The sequence below is a fragment of the Nycticebus coucang genome, chromosome 7 (genome assembly GCF_027406575.1).
Source record: "Nycticebus coucang isolate mNycCou1 chromosome 7, mNycCou1.pri, whole genome shotgun sequence".
In the NCBI taxonomy this organism is placed as follows: Eukaryota; Metazoa; Chordata; class Mammalia; order Primates; family Lorisidae; genus Nycticebus; species Nycticebus coucang.
The window spans coordinates 55949110-55966060 of record NC_069786.1 but is presented as its reverse complement, the minus strand read 5'-3'; the positions used below and the strand labels follow the sequence as shown (position 1 = coordinate 55966060).

The 16951-nt window shown below is 38.8% G+C and overlaps 1 protein-coding gene across 13 annotated transcripts in view; it reads left to right on the top strand.

Moving 5' to 3' along the window:
• RBMS1 (RNA binding motif single stranded interacting protein 1) overlaps positions 1-16951 on the top strand; it is a 226729-nt gene that overhangs the window by 126428 nt on the left and 83350 nt on the right. For 9 of the 13 annotated variants that reach the window (XM_053597167.1, XM_053597163.1, XM_053597166.1 and 6 more), the window contains one exon: positions 302-477. In XM_053597167.1, the coding sequence (XP_053453142.1) occupies positions 302-477 (176 nt within the window). The remainder of the gene's footprint in view (positions 1-301; positions 478-16951) is intronic. The other 4 variants (XM_053597161.1, XM_053597172.1, XM_053597171.1 and 1 more) reach the window with 1 other exon arrangement.

The window sequence follows — 16951 nt, the reverse complement described above, 5'->3', positions numbered from 1 at the left end:
AAGTTGATATCATCATATAACTTCATGTAAGTTAATTTTGAGTCACAGTAGATGTGTTCCTTAAACTGTATGAATAAATAAACCTTACATAAAATTTAGTCACATTTAAGGTACGTATACAGAATCTACTGAGAAAAATCCTAACAATTTCACGTGAAAGGAAAGGTCTTTTTTAAGGTGAAAATTAAAATGTACTCAAGGTAGCTTAAGATAGTGTGTTTAAATCTTAGTAACTTCTTTTTATTTTGGAGATCACACAACCTCTGAAGCTCATTCTAATGCTTCTGATTTTTGTTTCCAGCAGTCTCTGGTCCCGGCCCATCCCATGGCCCCACCCAGTCCCAGCACCACCAGCAGTAATAACAATAGTAGCAGCAGTAGCAACTCCGGATGGGATCAGCTAAGCAAAACGAATCTCTACATCCGAGGTCTGCCTCCCAACACCACCGACCAGGACCTGGTGAAGCTTTGCCAACCGTAAGTAGTGGTTGTTCAGCTGCTAAATATTTCCTTGATTGTGTTACAGAGTCATATGCATTGTGTTATATGAGAAGACTCTCAGTATCACAATGATAAAATGGGTTTCCAAGTGTTAAGACCTGGCATACTTAATATTAATAACATCATTAACATGGCTATAACAGGGCAGCGCCTGTGGCTCAAGGAGTAGGGCCCTGGCCCCATGTAACAGAGGGTGGCAGGGTCAAACCCGGCCCTGGCCAAAACTGCAAAAAAAAAAAATGGCTATAACAAAATAAATCGCAGCACTTTCTCAGTAGAATTTGACTTTATTGGCATATAATTGGTAAAATATACATTTTTTAAAAAACTAACGTATGGCTAGATCTTTTTCAGGAGTGTTTATTTGTGGATGTACCTCTGGAGAGCCCAGTCTATCCCGTAAGAGAGACACTTTAGCTGTTAGTGTTTATCGGAAAAGTATTTAACCATCTAGACTCCTCCTAAATATGTATGAAGCTCTTAATTCCAGCTGGGCTGATATTTGTCCTCGTTAGCACCTGTAGTTTTGTGGTCTGGGTCATTCACCTTCATCTCTTTAGCAATAAGAACTCACTTCCACCCTTTCTGAATCTTATGAAGAAATGTGTGCATATACATAAACTTGTGAAGTGAATTTGCATTATATGCTAATTTTATCAATGAGGAGAATAGAAATGCACTACTTTGCTTCAATTATATCACTAATTTAAACTAAAGAGCCAAAAGCACTGGATAGTGCAAAGATCATTGTGTAAATACCGAAAGCATCAAATTACATTGAGCTATAAAAACCTACACATATAATAGCACTTTTTATTTATCCTAAGACAGTAATGCTCCCTTACAAAGGGAATTCTGAATTCTGTATAACTGTGGAAGAAGACTTATATGAAGAATGTTTCCTATTCCCTGAAAGCTATTACCATTTCAAAACATCTGATTTGATAGCATGTTATTTCTTTTATCCTGGGTAAAATCCAGATTTATTACTTCATCTTTTCTTTTAAGAAAAAAATTTTTTTCAAGTTAACTTGGGCAATATTTCCAAACTGAAACTAAAAGTAGCATCAAACCTTCCATCAAGAGGTTGGGATTGTTTTGTTTATTTTGTTTCTAAGAGAGGAGAGTGGTGGCCCTTTAGGGTCTGGAGAGCTTTTTAGAAGGCCGTCACTCCTAGCACTCTCTTCTTGGCTTCCAGGGCGGTGAAATAACGCCCTGCACTGGGGCCTACAGTGAAAGCTGGTCCAGTTCTTGGGGTTCTTCATGCCTGCCTGGAGGCCGAGGGAGCCCTGCCAGGTATGCCCAGCCCCGAACAGCTGATCAAGACCACTTGTCTGCTGCTGGCCTTTCATTGGCGTCTTCCTTATGCTTTCGCAGTATAATTACAGGTAGATAGAGCGCCATCAAGTCTCAGGAACTAAAAATATAACTTTGTAAGAAACAAAAAAGCGAAGCTAACTCTCTGACTCTTGAGGTAGAAGAAAAGGGGAAAGGAATTCAAAGACAAATTGTTCCTCAGCTAGCATTGAATTAGGTGAGTTTTAACAGCAAGGAGATGCTAACCATAAACTAATAGAGTAATGCTGTGTTTTATTTACAGTAAATATGCACTTGAAAAATTGATCCAGTCCCTTCTTTTATTAAATCAAGCTATATCCCAAATGCAATAGAAAAGTATTTTATGATTTTCGTAGGTTATTCATTCCTTTTTTTGTTGTTATTCTCTTTGATGTACGTAGATTTTTTTTACATGTGTAAATACTGTCTTTGCTATTACCAATAGCTACTGACTGTTTGCTACTTTTACTCTCTCTTGTCATTTGCAAAGGAATGTTTCTATAAAATCCCAGGTTTGATACTTAAGTATGATGTTTCTTAGACACATGCCATGTAGAGGCAAAGGCATAATAATAATAGAGGACTCTACGTCAAAGTCTGCTGGGAACTTCATCCCATGTAACACAGAGAATCTAATAAATACCAAATTTGATTTACTGGCAATTTTATGTCTCAGAATATAGAGAAAGCAAAAAAGAACTCATTCTTTCCAATAAAGAATAGCCATTTTGTGACATGGAGGTGACAAGTACCTTATGGGAAAGTGACTCATCTTGGGGCTTAAAAACCCAGTAAACATAGAGATTTTTATTTATTTATTCATTTGTTTATTTTTTGAGACAGAGTTACAAGCTGTCACCCTGGGTAGAGTACCATGGCATCATAGCTCACAGCAACCTCCAACTTTTGGGCTTAAGCAATCTTCTAGCTTCAGTTTTTCTGTTTTTAGTAGAGAAGGGGTATTGCTTTTTTTTGTTTTTGCTCAGACTGGTCTCGAACTCATGAGCTCAAACAATCCACCCGCCTCGGCCTCCCAGAGTGCTAGGATTACAGTCGTGAGCCACCTCCCCTAGCTTATAATTAGAGATTTTAGAAAATTGGGTATCAGAAACTTCTCAGAGAAAGATAGGTATAAATCCATAGTTCTAACAAAGAAAAAAAAAGAACATTTTAGAACTAAAACTAATTAGCACTGCAATTACAAATTGACCTGATGAGGCTGTGTTGGGAGAAGGGGCCACTGTTGAAACAAATGATTTGGCTGTCCAGGGGATTTGGAAATTTTAGAGGAATGAGAAAAGAAACCCAAGAATGTTAATAGTGGCCCATTACAAAACACATAAATCTAAAGGCAGGTGTGACAGGGAGATTTAACTGGAAAGAAAAATTTTAAAACTTTCTAAAAAACTGTGTTTGGAGTAAAACATAGAGATACTGTAATGTTAGAAGAAATAACAGTGAAAAAGCAGATTTTATAATGTTAAAAGAGGTAACAGGGAAGATGTGGCTTCACCTGCACTGGCAGACGCGTAACACTGGAAGGACAGGTCATCGTATAGTTCAGAGGAAGGGGCTCAGACTGGAAGGCGGCCAGTCTAGGTTAGGAAAGGAGACCAGCAGCAAGGGCTGGACAGGGTGGTGAGCCAGGTAATGTGGATTGAAAGTAGATAGAGTCTCTGGGTGCATTTAATGAAAGAAGCCAAGTGAATGGGAAATCTTGGGACCTCGTGACTGCTACAGGCTGCTATACCCTTACCTCCTCTTTCTAAACGTTTATGACTCAAAAAGAGTACTCAGTACAGTTAGCCAGGAAGTTTAGGAAGTGGAATCATCTGAGGTAGCAGAAAAGATTAATCTACTATCCCTTGACCTTCAGATAGTCTTAATTCTCTCCTTTTTCTAAAATCAAGCCCAAATCCTCTGAGCGACTCTGCTTATTTGTGTGGTATTCGTTATATAAACATTTGCCAGTAAAATATTTCTCTCATTCACACTTCCCAGACAGACTCTCTAGACAGATGAGTGGAAGGCTGTCAACAGTTGCACTTTCTTGCCATCTGGCCTTCTTGTACGTTGCCTTCAGGTTCTCGAGTGAAAGTGCACCGGCATCCTAACGTCACCTGTTTTTCCGACCCTTTTGGGGTCCTCTGTTGTCCACCTCTCCCGCCTCAACTCTTTGCCTGCTTGGTTTCTGGTTTCTTGGTTGGTTCCTCAATAGCACTATCCTCTCGTAGGCTTACTCTCCTCTCTTTTCAACTTTCTAGACATTTTCCACTTGAAAGTTTTATTTGTACCTCAAATTCAACATTATCTCCTCCCTCTCAAAACTCTCTCTTTATCAGACTTACTCTCCTAAATTTGAAGCTTTGGAGCAGTCATCGAAGACTTGTCCTTGTCCTGTCTTAGTCACCAAGTCCTGCAGATTCTTCTCTGGACTTTCTTCTTCCCCCTTCTCACTGTCGGAAGAACTGAGTGATTCCTGCCTCCATCCTCTCTCAGGTGAGAGCCAGTTTTTCCCGCTGCGACTCTACCTAAGATTTCTCTTCCTCAGTTTTGCAAGGCTGAGTCCAAGCCCTTCTCTCCTCCTTTGTGCTTGGACCACGCTAATGACTCTCCTCTCTCTTTCTTTCCTTATTTTTATATCTTACCTCCTCATACTCAGCATCCTGTTTTCCTACAGTTCTGTTCTTCAAGTGCCTTACGTTATTTAGCAGAGTGTCTGTGACAGTATCTGATGCTAACAGCACATCTTCACTAGGGATTTCTTCCCTAGCTTAAAAAAGCAGTGTTGTTAGTTTTTAGGTATCCCACAGTCATCTACTGCAGTGCTGTTAGTCACATTCTTAGTCAGCAGCCTGTAAAATAGGTCAGATAATGCTTTTATCATAAAATTGTCACCGGAATTAAATAATGTAAGTAAAAGAGCTGGTCCAGAGCTTAGAACACATTGGCCACTGAACAAATTGTAGTATCCTGTGTTCCTTTGCTCCTCAGAATTGTAACTACGAGAATAAGCTTAAATTATATGTAATTCTACATTTAAAACAAAGGAGGGAAAAAACCTACCAGATTCTGATTTTAAAAACTGGGAAAGCCAAGGAAGTAGGTTTTATTAACATAACCTCCAGCCTCCTCTCCCTGGAGGCACTTTTTGGCGTAAGCTAACCTCGATTTGTCACACTCCCCTGCAATTCACAGATGCTGTGTTTTTTAAACAAATTGAAGGTTTGTGGCAATCCTGCATTGAGCAAGAGTAACAATGCCGTTTTTCCAAAAGCATGCCCTCGCCTAGTGTGTTTGTGTCACATTTTGGTAATTCTCACAGTATTTGAAATTTTGCGTCATTATTATATCTGTTATGGTGATCTGTGATCAGTAATCTTTTGGTGTTACTATTGTAATTGTTTTGCGGTGCCACAGGCCATGTCCGTTAAGCAAACTTAGTCAATAAATATGTATGTTGTCTGTTTACTGACTGGCCTGTCCTCTGTCACTTTTCCTCTCTCTGGCTTCCTAATTCCCTGAGACACAACAATATTGAAAATAAGCCATTTAATAATCTGATAATGGCCTCTAGGTGTTAAAGTAAAAGGAAGAGTTGAGTTGATATATCTTATTTTAAATCAAAAGCTAGAAATAGGGCCAGGCACAGTGGCTCAAGCCTCTAATTCTAGCACTCTGGGAGGCCAAGGCAGGTAAATTGCTTGAGGTCAGGAATTCAGGATCAGCCTGAGCAAGAGGAAGAACCAGAAAAATTAGCCAGGAGTTGGGGTAGGTACCTGTAGTCCCAGCTACTCCTGGGCACAGGTTTCTGTGCCCAGGAGTTTGAGGTTTCTGTGAGCTAGGCTGATGGCATAGCACTCTACCCAGGGTGACAGAGTGAGACTCTGTCTTAAAAAAAAAAAAAGCTAGAAATGATAAAGCTTAGCGATGAAGATAAGCCAAAAGCCAAGAGACGCCAAAAACTAGGCCTCTTGCACCAGGCAGCTGAATTGTGAATGCAAAGGAAAAAAGTTCTTGAAGGAAATTAAAAGCACTGCTCCAGTAAACGTACAAATGATAAGAAAGTGAAACAGCCTTATTGGTGATGGGGATAATGTTTAAGTCGTCTGAATAGAAGATCAAACTAGTCATGACATTCCTTCAAAGCCTAATCCAGACGAAGGCCCTAACTCTCTTCAATTTTAAGACAGAGAGTCGAGGAAGCTGCAGAAGAACGGTTTGAAACTAGCAGAAGTTATTTCATGAGGTTTAAGGAAAGAAACCATCTCCAGAACATAAAAGTGCCTGGTGAAGCAAGCAGCAAGTGCTGATGTAGAAGCCACAGTAAGGTGTCTGGAAGATCTAGCTGAGATCACTGGTGAAGGTGGCTACACCACACAACAGATTTTCAATGTAGATGAAATGGCCTTCTATTGGAAGAAGATACTGTCTAGGACAGTGGTTCTCACCTTCCTAATACAGTTCCTGTGGGTTGCGACCCACAGGTTGAGAACCTCTGGTCTGGGACTTTCGTAGCTAAAGATAAGTCAATGTGTGGCTTCAAAGCTTCAAAGGACAGGCTGACTCTCTTATTAGGGGCTTATGTAGCTGCTGACTCTAAGTTGAAGCCATTGCTCACTTACCATTCTGAAAATCCTAGGACCCTTAAGAATTTTGCTAAATCTACTCTGTGCTCTATAAATGGAGCAACAAAGCCTGGATAGTACCACATCCATTTATAGCACAGCTTACTGAGTATTTTAAAACCATTGTTGAAACCTGCTGCTCAGAGAAAAAGGCTTTTGGGTGACCTGATGGAGATGTACAAGGAGATTGATGTTGTTTTCACACCTGCTAACACATCCATTGGAGCTCATGGATCAAGGAGTTATTTTGACTTTCAAGCCTCGTTAAGAAATACATTTTGCAAGGCTGCAGCTGCTATAGACAATGACTCTTCTGATAAATCTGGGCAAAGTAAATCAAAAACCTTCTGGAAAGGATTCACCACTCTAGATGCCATTAAGGACATTTGTGATTCGTGAAAGGTGGTCAGATTATCAACATTAACGGGAGTTTGGAAGAAGTGGATTCCAGCTAGCATGGGGGACTTGGAGAGGTTCGAGACTTCAGCGGACGTGGTAGAAGGAGTAAAAGAACGAGAATTAGCAGAGGAACCTGAAGAAAGCACTGAATTCATGAGAAAGTCCATCTCATGATCAGACTTCAAGGATGAGAAGTTGGTTCTTATGCACGAGCAAAGAAAGTGGTTTCTTGAGATGGAATCTACTCCTGGCAAAGATTTTGTTAATATTGTTGAAGTGACAACAAAGGATTTAGAATATTTCGTAAATGTAATTGATCAGGCAGAGTAGCAGGGCTTGAGGATTGACTCTAATTTTTAAAGAAGTTTTACTGCGGCTAAAATGCTGCCATGTAGCATTGCATAGTACAGAAAAATCTTTCATAAAAGGAAGAATCGAGCAATGTGGCAGACTTCATTGTTGTCTTATTTTAAGAAATTGCCGCAACCACCTCAATCTTCAGCAACCACCACCCCATCAGTCAGCTGTCCTAAACATCAAGGCAAGACCCTCCACCAGCAAAAGAAGGCTCAGATGATTGTTAGCATTTTTTTTTAGCAGTAAAGTATTTTTTAGTTAAAGTATATACGTCATTCCTTTTTAGATATAATGCTATTACATGGTAGATAGTATAAACATAACTGTCATATGCACTGGGAAACCAAAAAATTTGTTTGACTCACTTTATCACGAATTTGCTTTATTATGGTGGTCTGGCACGGAACCTGCGGTGTCTGCACTCGTAGTTTCAGCTTCCTGCTACCCACCCCTGATTTATTCTTCCTCACGTTAATTTGTGTGGCATGTAAACTCTTCCATGGTATCCAGACTCATCTTTTGAAGATTTAAAAACAGTATTTGTGTATAAGGCTTGGTCCATAGCTCTTCCTGGTTAGCACTGGAGCAAGTGTGTTGAGTCTCTGTTGGACAAGGCTGGGCAGCTTTAAAGTTACCGTGGTATTGACTTCATATCAAAAGATCTGGATAAGTCAGTGTTACCAACAACTTATTTTAAAGGAAAAAGTGTCTATTGATATTAAGGCAAAATTAGATGTTTAAGGTACAGATCTTCTCTTACTCCTAAGCACTTCTTGATCAACTAATCTTTTTTCTTTCATTCGGTGGATTTCTAATTTTTTTCAGGATTCAGTAAAACGTATGATTTTAATAAAAAATGTAAAATTAAATTTAGCTTATGATATGATAGCTTGTTAACAAAAGGAAATATTTTGGAAACACGGTGTTTCCCTGGTTCTCATATTCAGTGCGTGTTTATTTCCTATCGCTTTGATTTCTGTCCTCTGTTAAGTTTTCCCTATTCTTTTGAATACAATACAGATCTTAAAAGGTGAAGCCAAAAAGCAGCAAGACAGTTCAACAGAGGTAGCCATAAACAACCCACCACAATTTAAGACAGAATAAAGTAACTGTTATCATCAGTGCAATGTTCCTTTGGAGAAACCAAAGGAAAGCTGCCTTAACCTTGATGTGAGGGGGTCAGGGTACGTTTCAGGGAGGAGATCACATTTCAGCCTTAAAGAACCAGGAAACTTTAATGAAGGATGAAAATAATACTTCCTCCAGGCCTCGAGAAGAGCCCAAGGAGTGTGAGAATGCGTGGATGTTTTTTAACAAGGACAGAGGAGCCTCGTGGTATGGAGCTGGCATTCACCAATTGTTAGTTAGCCAGGGCTCCTAGTGACAGGGTGGAGAGTGTGTGGGTATAAAGGAAAATGTGGCTGGAGATGAAGGTTGGGTGGATATTGTTGGCATCTTGAATACAAGCTGAAAAGTTTGGGGTTTATTCTTTAATTAGAGAAGGATATAGCTGTTGGAGGAGAAGAGAAGTATAATTCAACCTTTTTCTTTCTCCCTGAGAAAATCGGGAGGCTGACTCTTCTGATAAATCAGAAGGCTGACTCAGAAGGAAAGGACTCTGATGGATGGGAGATGATGTGCCTCTGAGCCAGGGGAGTGACAGGAATGGGAAGGGGAGGGTGCTGGGACTGCGGGGCTGTCTTGGAGATAGGAACATCAGGACTTGAGCATGATAAAAAAATGACTATAAAAAAAAAAATGACTATAAGGTTTTAACTCTTAATAAGGGGAAAACTTTTTAATTGCACTACCCGAGGAAAGATACTGGCTCTTGGTGGTCCTCCTTCAGACCCTGAACTCCAGACTCTCTCTGTGTTCCCCTCTTGTAGCCATGCTTTTAGTCATGCTGTCTGCAAAAGCCCAGTGAACCAGATGCTTTTCTCAGACCACTAGTTTATTTATCTAATGCTGATTTCAAAAGGATATTTTAGCCTGGACAAGAGTAACCTCAGCTTTACAAAAAAGAAAAAGAAATAGCCAACCATGGTAGTGCCTGCCTATAGTCCCAGCTACCCAGGAGGCTGAGGCAAAGAAGATAGCTTGAGCCCAGGAGTTAGAGGATGTAGTCTGCTATGATGAAGCCACTGTACTGGAGCCCAGGTAACAAAGCAAGATTCTATTTCTGAAAAAAATATATTTTAAGTTCTGATTGTCATAAGAAATTAGGGCAAGTAACAGGAAAATGGTCAGCAAAATAATTACATTCTTCATACATCTCTATTTATCTCTGTAAGGCTAAGATTTTTTAAGCAATCTTATCTGCTAGAAGGTAATTTCTCTCTACCCTGGAATTAAATGATTATCCTTTCTATACCACAATTATCAAGCCATCTTTAGGGTAACATTTGAAAGTGAAGGTATTCTAATAAAATGAATAGGTTTTTTTATGCTTAATGAAATTGGCTTTTACCCTATTATGAAGTTACCTTCAGCATTTATTCTGAAAGTAGCAATGGGCAGGGCAGACTTGGTGTTATGAAATCCACAAGTAAATAGAAAATCCTTTAGAATTTGTAGAAATTGCATGACATTATGTTCCAAGAAAACAATGATCCTATAAGGAAATAGGAAAATCATTCCACCCAAAAAGGACCTAGTTTTCATTTTCAAATTGAAGAGAGAATTTTGAGCCAGGTCACCCAAGGTCAAATGACTCTGAGAACCCTGAATGTACCCTTAGTTATTACATTTATTTTAGAAAAAAAGAAAAACATATGCTCCACATATATTCTACACAGGAATATTCAGGTAGCCGTACAAATAGGATAGGCATAGACTGAAGATTCTATTGCCTAAATTCAACGTCATTCTAAAGCAAGGCCTCTGAGTCATGGAAAATGTGTGCTGTTCTTGTTTGTATTACTATTACATAGCTTCTTGCCCACTTACAGATTTTATTTTGAACATAATAGGATTTTGCTTTAATTTCCAAATGTTTCTGTTCCATGTAACAATTCATTTTTATCCTCTCAAAAGAGTTCTTTCTTCATTGAATACAAGATTCTCAGTACATAAAATACTAATAGCAATCGTTTCTGGAACTTGGCCTGCTTCTATTATTGCTAGCATAGTAGGATGACACATAATTAATCACACAATGAGGGCTTAGACCAAGGAAGCATTTTGCTAAAAAATATGATCTCAGATGTGAAGTTTTCAGGATTTGTCTCATTGTTTTAAAAAAGAATGCCAATCTCCTGAGTCAAAATGTTGAGTCACTAATTGTAATTTAACTCTCTCATCATCGACAGTTTTCTAGTAAATTTCTATGTAGTTGAGGGGATTAATACACATGTATTTGATATTGAGCAAAATACATAATCTTCATGATTTTTTTCCCTAACAAATGGACATCAAAGCAGAGTTGAGAGTGTGTAGGAATAAGAATGTAATTGGCTGAATCTCTTTCCCATTCATCCCTTGAGTAAGTCATATAGAATCATTTTCTTGTTCACATTAGTTGCTTCATTTTTCTGCTTAGTATGAAAGAAATCTGGCACTTTAAGAAATACTTTATATACAACAGATTTTTGATATATCAAGCTACAATCTAAAGGCTTTTGGAAATCCCCAAATTTCACAAAAAAATAATTTGAGCATTAAAAAAAATCCCCATGAAATAAATACCTGCTTCCCAACAGAGAACCGTTTCACTTAGATCTCTTTGTATTCCGTTTCACTTAGATCTCTGTGTACTTTATTCTTCAGTTTTATCATTAGAACTATAAGTTGGTTTATTTTTCTAAGGTGTGGACAACTTTTAAAAAATTAATACAATATTAATTCCTTTTAGAGAATCACTTGGTACACAGTGAGAGCAAAATCTTACTGAGCTGTGGACACTGGGTGATGGGCTGTGCCTCTTCACTCTAACCTCTCCTGAGAGTATCATTCAGATAAATGGTGTTGCAATATTAGAATTAACTGTGGGTCAGGGACTTTCAGTGTCATGAATCATTGAAACCTCACATATTAATTCTTGCCAAATATTTGCTGTATGCATGCATTTGATATTTTGACAGAAAATCTCAGTTATGTCTCTTTTCTAATTTATTCTCAGTGTAAAGTCTGCTGGTGTGCGTGGATATTTAGAGCTTCAGCCAGCCCTCCTTATTGTCAGTTGACCTTTTTCTTGAGGGTGTCTTTTTCTTCTTCCTAGGCATGAGGAAGAGCCATTTTCTCCTAAGCTAGCTATTGCCAAGCTAGTTTTAATGTTAGCTTTAGCAGAAGTTAATTGGGAAGCCAGCACTGAAAATAATGATCATCATCACAAGAATATCTTAAAAACCACCCCCACCCCCCCGTGATTGCAGATGGTGTTTACTTTATGTCCTTTCCTTGTTCCTTTATATGAACTTTGGGTTTCTGTAGCAGCCGCTTCGGAGTATTGTACCATTCTATGAAGGTGAAGGTACTGTCATCAGTAGTAAACGCTCTGAAAACCTTTATTTGGCAGTCGTGCTTGGTTTTATTTAGAATTTCTTTATTGGCTTTCCTTTGTGAATCTCAAAAATTTACAGCCTCTCCCTTTATTTTTCTGCGTCTTCATGATTAACATACATGAAAAAAAATCCTCTGTAATGTATAAGCAGCTAAATAATGCTAGTAGTTAACATTTGTGCTGTGTGCTGGTGATTATGCCACGTATTTTATTATTTAGTCCTTAGCACAGTTTTATGAACAGTATTATTCTCCTCAATTTTCATTCTTTGTCTGTTTTCTGTCACTGCAGCAAGATACCACAGACAGGGCAAATTATAAAGCAAAGAATTTAATCTACCCCATGGTTCGAGGCTGGGAAGTCCTAGAGCATGACGCTGACATCTGGTGATGGCCTTCTGAGTGCTTCATAACACGGCAGAAGGGCTAGATGAAGTTACGAGAGGTTTCTTTTTCTTCTTGCTCAGGATAATCAGCTGGTGATGGTGGCGCAGAGCACACCTTCTGAACTGCCATACTTTGTATTTCCCCCAATGCTAGTGAGTTCCAGTTCATTATCTTCCTCCTTTTCTCATCAGCGCCCATGTTCCTCTGTGTATTACAAGCTACAAAGCCTCATTTCTCTAGGAATCTGGAGAGATAATCAGCTTTCCTTCAGATCACTTGAATAACCAACAGAACCAAAAGCTCAGAGTAAAGATGGGAGGATAGAAGAGAAACCCATCTTACCTGCCATGTAGCAGAGTAATCCTTTTTACGATAGCTGGTAAGAACCTCAGCTCCTAGTTAGCTGTCCAACATGCAGCTCTTACACAGCACAGAGAAGGTAAGGTAACTTTTCACTAGCTGGATGCCCGAGAGGGTTTGTGAATATATAAAAAGAAACATTATTTTAGGGACTACTGTCTAATAAATCCTAATGCTAATTTAGAAAAGAATGGGCATATAGGAACATTATAATTTTACCGTGAGTGGTGAATGGTAAATCCCATTTTTATCTAATTTAATATTTGTTAAGCATCATGCCAGTGATTTTGCTAGACACTGCCCTAAGTAAGACACATTTTCCACTTTCAAGGAGGTTCTTAATCTTGTATAGAAAATGAACTTCACAGATAATGTAGGTTAGAAAATGGGAGATAGGAAGAATTACTGAGATTACAAAGTGGGGCGTGACTGCATGTGATTGAGGGTATTGGGAAAAGCTTGGCATTTGAATGAGTGTTCAGGATGGAGTGGGCAGCCCAGGCCCAGACCTGAAGCGACAGCTGCCTTGCCTGGTATTTGCTGGGACACATTATGGGGGATCTTTAACATCTTTACCGAGAAGAGAGGTAATACAAACTGCCCCTAGATTTGCCCTTCACTAAATGTGGAATAAAAGGAGGTTCTAAGGAAGAAGATAATTCAGAAATGAATGTGAAATTTGAGTCTGCGAACCTGGGAGTTTGGTATCATTAACAGCTATGGGGATCAAGAGGAAGAGTTTTGTTTTCATTCTTGCCTGGAAATTCACACCTACTCTCAGGGGAAACTACAAATTGAGTGCCTGTTTGCTTTATGAGTTTGTGTACTTTTGGTGTGGCTATTAAATGGAAAGAAGTAATCCATCACTTCCAGACTGGTGAGTCTTCAGTGTAGAAGAGAAGGTAATAATAACTATTATATGTGTCAGCTGGAATAGGGGGGCTGTTCATTTATTACTCAGGGGCCATTCACAATGGATTAGACACTTTCCATTGAGATAGTCCGATGATCAATAATGGTAAGATCTGTGTGTTTCTCTAACAATTGTTTTCTTAAAATTTTATAATTCATCTTAGGGGTTTAAACTTTTACAAAAGTTAGGGAGATTGTTTAATAAAGTGCTTTGCTGCTCCCTTGATTATGATCATTTGGCTTCAGACTAGAGAAGTCTGAGAAGAGATTTTGTAAGAGAGCCGTGGAACCAAGTGGGAGGAGAAGATGACGTGTTTCCATAAATTGGGTATCTAGAATTAGAGAGAAAGTCCATTCTAAATGCAAACAATCCTAACCAAGTTATGGTTTGCCAGGGGACATGGACTTCCTCTCCTTCTGCCTGTGTAGGTGCTCACTGACCTGGCCATGCTGGGCTGCAGCTTGTCTAAATTGCTTTTGGGGCCACAACCACTGGTCTTCCTCATTTTTTGTGTATGCTGTAGCATCTCCTGCTTCTGTCAGTGAGGTAACTCTTATGGGGAGATAACATTTTTTTTTTGAGCAACAGCATTTGTAGTTTTTGATTTCCAAATTTACAAGGGATACTTTCCTATAGGTTTAGGACTGTTTCTTTAAATGGAAAAAAAAAAAAAAAAGTAGTCACTTGTGGTCCTAGGAGCAAATTGGGCCTGCTAACCCGTTGGGACAGGAGCACAGGTCTTTTCCAAGGGATTTTCCAGAATATTTCATCTTCACCTCCAAATCTAGGCCATAAGTTATAAAATTGTTTTCATTGCCCTTTTAGGCATAGCTTTTGCTCCAATTCTTAATCTACTTCAATGGCCCTGTGTAGCTGGCTAAGTAACATTTTGTTTCCTAGATTTTTCCCCCTCTTATCCTTTGGTTCATTATCCTTAGTTCGATAGCCTGCAATTAGTGGTTAAAAGCCCTGCTTATTTAATTTTGGCTCAGATTTTTGAGGCAGAAGAATTTTAACATTTATTTAATTAAAAAGTGTATTGAACATTTTTCATCTCTCGTCTGAATTATAGAACTTTATATCCCTTCTAGTGGAGTGGCTGATAACAAGGAGCACTCTCCAGAATTAAAATCTGCATGTCCAGGCCCTTCTGTAGATTCTGGGTTAGAAAACTGAGACATTTATGGAGAGAGGCAGTGTAACATGCCAGTGTACTAATGAGCGCAAGCTCATAACTTTCTACCCGGCTCTGCCACTTGCTCCAGGAATTTCTCAAGTCCTCTGTGCCCCAGTTTCCTTACCTGTAAAATCAGAACAATAATAGTATCTACAATACAGGAAGTTAATGTAAACGTTTGCCCTCAACTCTGCTCTTAATCATGAGCATGAAATATTTGCACTTCAGTTTCTTGCCAAAGAATTTAACTTTGTCCTCACCACTGCTCAGCTCTTGTCAAAAGTTATGTAAGAAACCGGATTTATATGTAACTATTCTGTACTCAAAAAGTAAAAATTAAAAAAAAAAATTTAAAAGTCAGATTTATGAAGAATTGCCTTAGGATTTGGAGTGCCTTTGTCTCCTGCAGAGCGGTCCAGCTTTGTCATGACACATAGAAAAGGATAACATTTGTGTTATATTATATTGGTAGTGTATTAGAGTATTTCGGATTATCACCAATGGATGAGGCTACTCATTGTTGGAGGTGACAGGCCCTACCAAGTTTCCAAGGGTCATTGGGACCTCAAATCTCCTCACACCTTAACAGAATTACCCCAGCAGGGGTTTTATTTATTTGTTTTAATTTTTAAGTAATCAAATGAAATCTTAAACAGAACTACATGGCCAGGTGCAGCGTTTAGCATTTTGGGAAGTAGAGGTGGGGGATTACTTGAGGACTTGAGTCAGGGAGTTCGAGACCAGCCTCAGAAACATAGTGAGTGATGGGTACAAAAAAAAAAAATAATAATAATAAAAAGTACTCCTGTAGTCCCAGCTATTGAGGAGGCCAAGGCAAGAGGATCATTTGAACCCAGGAGTTAGAGAGCTATGATTACGTTACTGCACTTCAGCGTGGGTGACAGAGTCAGATGCTGTCTCTTAGAAAACAAAAGCAAAATAAAACAAAAACTAACACTACATATACAAATGTTTAAAAGTAGTTTTTATTTTTTTTTAGTTAGGTTTATAAGTATAAATTTACAATGTTTATAAAATTCATTAAAGGAGAACCATGAGACAGTTTTGAAGAACTGAAAAATCTGAGAGCAAGGCGTCTAGATGACAAGTTGTAGAACAGTATGAATAACATATCTAATTTATTTCTGCATTTCATTTTGGTTATACAGCATTTGGAAAATCCTTATGTATATCCATTAAGTAGTTGCAAAAGGTAACAATTTTTAGCAGCTCGTTTTATCTTGCTGTCCTCTCAAATTAACCTGATCTAGAAGCTGGAAATAATTTTTTTATTTCAACATTGCATTTGTGCCTGATAGCAGATATAAAAGTCAGACTGGGAGCACCGAAAAGAATCAGTACCATTCAGTGATGTTATTTTTGTAACAACATGGTAGGTAGCTTGTTATTGTACTGCTGACTATTAGGTCATGGTGAGGGTGTGTGCCAACTAGTTGTACCCGCTCTTGGCCTGGCATTTGTTTGAGCGTGATATATGTGTAGGTTACTTGTACGATTTTATATAAATAGACATGTGCCAACTTGCATTTCCAGAAGAATACCGACGCAGAATTACAACTTTCCTAATCAGTGACTCACTGTACTCAGAGAGATGGCAGGAGACACATTTTTCCAGTATCTGCTCTTGAAGTGAGTTGATACCGATCATCACACTGGTCGTCAGTGTGTTAAAATTTGTTGCTCCTTATATATTTCCTGAGTTTCCTATTTATTACTTATGTTTATTTTTAAAGGTTAAAAAATAAAAATCCAATGGAAAATTGGTGGAACCCCTAAAGCTGCAGACCCTAATTTGATAACCACTATTCCTAGGAGTGTGGCTTTTATCCCTGGATGAAACAACATTGTCAGAGAGCACTGTCCATTAACCACGTAGCTATTTGCCCTTGAAGAATTCCAGCATGTACCTTGTATTTGGGCCTCAGGTGATCATGTGACCATGCAAACACAGAGACGTGTCTCTTAGGACAGGAGGAAATTCCTTCCAACCTTAAAGCTGGGAAAGACGGAACTTCTTTTGAGCCCAGGACTTAGTTTTATTCTAATGAACACTCACTCAATTTCGTAGTTCTTGTGACTACTAAGAGGTTCTGAGTCAACTTTGCATCTGGTGTTGGTAGTTCTTCAAGATCTTACTTTCTCGTCCACAGATGTGTGGGGGTTTATTTTCCCTTCACCTTGACCTCTGCATCTATTTCTGTCTTGTGGGGTTGCATGTATTTTTGCCCCTCCTGCAGTCACAGTAAAAGGCACACTGCATTGTCAACTTTTGCCAGTTTATACAACATTCATTATTCTTACCAAAGTGGCTCAGTTGGGAATTCTGGTATCTTGGCTATCTAATGCCATTTCCATTGGAAAAGAAAATCT